This window comes from Pempheris klunzingeri, chromosome 12 (assembly GCF_042242105.1).
Source record: "Pempheris klunzingeri isolate RE-2024b chromosome 12, fPemKlu1.hap1, whole genome shotgun sequence".
Lineage (NCBI taxonomy): Eukaryota > Metazoa > Chordata > Actinopteri > Acropomatiformes > Pempheridae > Pempheris > Pempheris klunzingeri.
In genome coordinates this window covers 12,081,710-12,086,496 of record NC_092023.1, presented here as the reverse complement: position 1 = coordinate 12,086,496, position 4,787 = coordinate 12,081,710, and the positions used below count along the sequence as shown (strand labels likewise).

Here is a 4,787-nt window from a genome sequence, read left to right as displayed (position 1 = left end):
TTAATGAAGTCTGTTGCCGGCAGACTTCATCCTTTTAGACGATAGAGAAGTCTGAAAGGAAGGCTGCTTCTACCTTCATCTTGCCTGAGGAGGTCATTTGGTCTGATGCCTTTCACTCCATATAATATAAACTTCCTCACCACAAGCTGCTCACAAACAGCATAAATAAACAACCGCCGGGACAAACCAGGGTTTGGAGCTTGTTAGGACGCACGATTTCAACATGAGAGTTTGTTTGTTCAAATTTGCTCGCACAGTGACCTAACTCCTTTATACCGAGCACATGTGGGGAAGAGGGCATAGGAAGGCGAACATTACAGAGGGGAGAAGAAAAAAAGTGGAAAAAATCCATATTTTTCCAATATGCAGACGGAGCTGTTCATCAGGCAAAGTTTGACACATGTCTTTGAACACTTAGAAACAACAACTTGGTGGAAAAAGCACGGAGCAGGGTGGTTTGGCTAAACAAATGTCATTTTTGGACGCCGCTGCAGGGAGAATGAGAAAAGGAAAGATGATGAAAAGAATGAAAGGATACATTCCTGAGAATCTAACTCACTGCCTCACCGTTTCCTGGGCTTGATTAGAGGGACGCAGTGACTTGCGGGTACATTAAGATTAAGATCTCGGCTGTCCAGAGGGAATTAGAGAAAGGAAGCAATATGGGTGTCTTTATCAAATGTGACATTGGTTTTCATAAAAAGAAAGTCTCATTACGGCCTTCGTTTGCAGCCATGCAGCTATAGCACTGTTCGTGATGGTTAGGGTGCCATTTTGTAATCAAAAGGTCACAGGTTTGACCAGTCCAAATTCCTGCCGTGCATAAAGTAATTCTCTGCATGGTTTGTATTTAGTATGGTACACAATCTTAACAAGATCACAAACTTATTTCCTCACCTTTTTTGGGGGGCGAATTTTCCGTAAATAGCTCTGTGTGTCTTACAGTTCAGGACACAAGAGCTCTATAAAAATTACTATTTTAATGTGTAATGTCAACCAAATGAACACCTGGTTATGTTTATTGAATAACCAATAACATGCAGAGCTGTTGCTGAGACACTGACCAGTGATGATTAGTTTAAAATCTCAACCTCATCACATAACCAGAACTGCCAGGCTCTCAAAAAATAATTTATCACACCACAAATCAGGATATCAGATATGAATCAAGTTGTTTTGTGAATCGTTTGTTGTGTAATTAAGTTCAACCTATACAATTTCTCTTATCTGCAACAAATTGAGAGCCATCAGTCATCAATGATGAGTATTAGCTAATTTGTATTAACCCAACCCTTTTATGGTCATACAAGGAAGTAATGTTCAAGTCTTTGGACTGTGCTGAGTGGTAGACTGCCGACTATTAGAACAAGCTTGTGGGATGAGACATGGCGACCAAACTGTTGGATGACAGAGAAAAGGGGCCATTTGCTATAAGCCCTTTATACAAGAGACACTGTGACTTGTCAAAGCAGGGGATTCACAGGTGTTTCTAATGACATGAATGACTGCTCTGGTGTACTGGAGTGTCCTGGTAAGCCATGACAGTGTGGTTTCACATAAGAATTCAATAACCAATTAGATTCAGGCAAAATATTCTGTATCAGAAAAAAGGATAATTCAAACATCATGTTTGATGATTGAAGACAAATATAAAAGCAAAACATCACCACAGTCCTTTTACCTTCCACTTGGCACGTGTGTAGTAACATAAAATCTGCAAAAACAAACAAAAAAAAACACGATTCATAGAATCACTTTCAAAATAAAGAGAAATTAACATTTCTCTTTTATCTAAAAGAAGGATCCATATGATCTTAAATTACAGTTTCCCATGCCTGAAAGGAAATGTAATTTCCAATGGTTATGGAACTGTGCAGATTAATGCAACAACCGAATGATGGAGTAGCTTTACAAAAATACTGTGGCATTTAATCTATTAAATTCTGCAGCAGTTGCCAGCATCAGTGTCCAGAAATATGTTCAGCAAAACCTGTTAGGATGCGTCGTGGATGGGAATTAGTCTTGTGTTTCTAATACATCCAGCAAAATTTGCTGACTGCTGCAGGGCAACAGTCATGAAGGCAGTGATGGGCCCGGTGAGCAACTCGAATAAACACCACTGTGCATTTTGTTGAGTGTCTCATGTTGTCTTGTGTGATGCTCCATAACACAATTGAAGAAGTTACTTTGTTGCTCTGGGAACAAAAAAGTGTTTGGTGTCCCCAAAAGTGGTATAAAATTCAGTACGACCCCAGTGCAGCTCCTCCTTAACTTCAGCTCTGCTTTGGACGCTTTGACTGTCGGATGTCAGACGCTGTGTCTGCTGACTCTCCTGGATGCTGCCTTTTTTGCAGAATCTTTTTCGTCTGGATCGTAGAGTGCATTCCTGACAAAGCGTGCAGCAGCCCCCTTATTCAGACGGGCAGCTTTCTTCTTGTCTGTGATATCTTTCACTCTGTTCATGTAGGTCCTTATTCGCTCCTGAGGAACCGAGAATGGTTACAGAGGAATTAGACGAAGCATATAAACAGAAACAGAGTGCAAATGTCGAAGACTGTTTAGCGAAGAAATGCATACCAATTCCTGTTTGATCCCATGTTCTCTGGGATTTACTCCTTGTGTAAGCAAGTACACTGTAAGCAAGAAAATAATCTTTACTTAAGAAATTGTATGTGCAGTCATTGAAATTAGACTTTTCCGTTATTGTCTGATTATATATGAGACAGGTCATAAACAGTAGAGTGGTAAAAGCAGCATGAATCCCGTTTACAGTGTTTCACAAATCCTTAGGCTTGCAACATAACCTACATGCCCATAAACAAAGTGACAAGTTGACCAAGCAGACACAGTACATTTGGCTTTTCCATTTACTTTCAGACAGGAGACACATGCTTATCCTGTATCGACATCCCTCAACATTGTCAACATAGTCAACATAACAGGGCCATGTTCAAAAACACTTTAGGGAAGACTGTAAATTCAGGTGTTTTTTTTATAATGCTAGCTGGCTTAAATTTGTTTTTCTCAAATCAACAAAAGAATCAGTGAATGCAGAAGGACTTACTCCAGAATAATGAATTAAGGGTGTAGGCAGACATCAGATCCAGCTTTGCTTGATCCAAAGGGTCCAGCTGTCAATAAAGCAGATTTAGTTTGATTAGCAACAACTGTGTGAAAAATATCCCTATCCTTTCCCTACAAAAATGTCATTAGAACAATAAAATACCATTGCTTCAAATAAAACAAGTAAATAATAAGCAAAACAGAAGTAAAAAGAAATGTGTTAATGAGGACAAAGTACTTGGTTAATCCATGATTGATCTACATCTCAGAGTAGTGGGTAGACCTGAGCATGGCATCTTATGAGAATGGTACATTTTCAGCATGTAAAATGTTGTCCTTCAAAGTAGCTGGTGGATGCCAACCTCAGAATTGGTGTTAATGGTAGTTGTGTACCCTGCCTCTTGCCCAGTGTGAGATTGGGGTGGGAGAGGCTCCAGCTCCAAGCAAGAACTGACAGGATGGGCACGTTACAGGTCTGAATTATGGATGATCATATTTTTTCCTATGATATGTGATGGAGGAGGCAGACTACTTCTTACAAAAGCATATCCACGTCACTTTGAGAGTTTCACCTCTGTTTCTCATATCAAATCCAACCAAGTGTGTATCACAAGTAGAAGGGGGAAAAAAACAGGTTTAACAAACTAACCCAAGCCAACATGTACATTTTCTGTATGTGCTTGCTATCTTTCTGTAATCTTAACTAGTGTTGTGTCTGCTGTCACATGAGGTTTTAGCCTACTTTCTGCAGCAGGTCGTTCCTGGACATCGACATCAACTTCTCTATCATGGCTTTGACAGAAGAAACTGAGGAGTCGAAGCCTGTGAGCTGTTCGTCTATCTCATGAGGGTAGTCCTCGGTTCTGCAGTCCTCTGCCATTCTCCTGTAAAACAATTCAAGCCAAACGATGTTATTCAGCTCTACTGAATCCCATTCAAACGTTATATTAGCAATGTTAGCTAAGTAGCTAGAGACGGAGCTTGCACACGCTGCTAACAGGACAGCATGCGAACGTTACAGGAGCAGAAACAAAGTGATAATTATAGATTATATATTAAGCAACACTTGATACTAATTTAACAGCCACATATGGCGACTGGAAACGAAATATGCAGATATTTTACTGGCGTTAGCTATTTCTGTTTTACCTTCCAGCACGCAGCACGCTTTAGCAGACAGGAAGTGACCTTAAAAACAACACGACTTGTCTTCCTCTGTCCTCTACCGCCGTCTGCCGTTTGGAAGAGCTAACTGCTAAAAACTTTTGATAGTTAAACTTCAAACGGCAGTTTTACGGTAGTTTAAAAAAAAAAAAAAGTACTAAAACAGTTTCCGACATATTGTTGAACGTTTGTCTGCTTCTAAATTGACGTCCAGCTAACGACTGTTTGGCAGATATCCCTGGTATTTTAATTAGAATTTTTAACAAAAATAACGTCTATTTGGTTGATTTGTCTTGTTTTAGTCGCCTTTTCGACAGAGAACGTAGGTTTTGAATATTTCTGCAGGTTAATTAGCTAGTTAGCCACAGCTAACGCTAGTTTAGTAACTTGATATCTGAAGACGCTGACGTTACTATGGTAACCTGTAGCCTGTAAGGTGTGCTGAGATGTCAGACAACAGTTCAAGTGCGTTTAGGACTTGGACTGCAAACACTGTTAGCTAGCTGAACAGGTAAAAGCAGCCAGCGACAGAGGCTTGAGACATGGACAACTGTGATTTG

General features: G+C 40.0%; 1 protein-coding gene across 1 annotated transcript; it reads right to left on the bottom strand.

Annotated features, from left to right (window-relative positions):
• Window positions 1–1,109: 1,109 nt before the first annotated feature.
• On the bottom strand, window positions 1,110–4,263 carry c1d (C1D nuclear receptor corepressor). The gene is given in 6 exon segments (XM_070841127.1): window positions 1,110–2,327; window positions 2,329–2,481; window positions 2,578–2,633; window positions 3,065–3,131; window positions 3,806–3,947; window positions 4,213–4,263. Coding segments are annotated over 5 exon segments (468 nt in total). The 5' UTR covers window positions 3,944–3,947; window positions 4,213–4,263; the 3' UTR covers window positions 1,110–2,273.
• Between the last annotated feature and the right edge of the window lie 524 nt (window positions 4,264–4,787).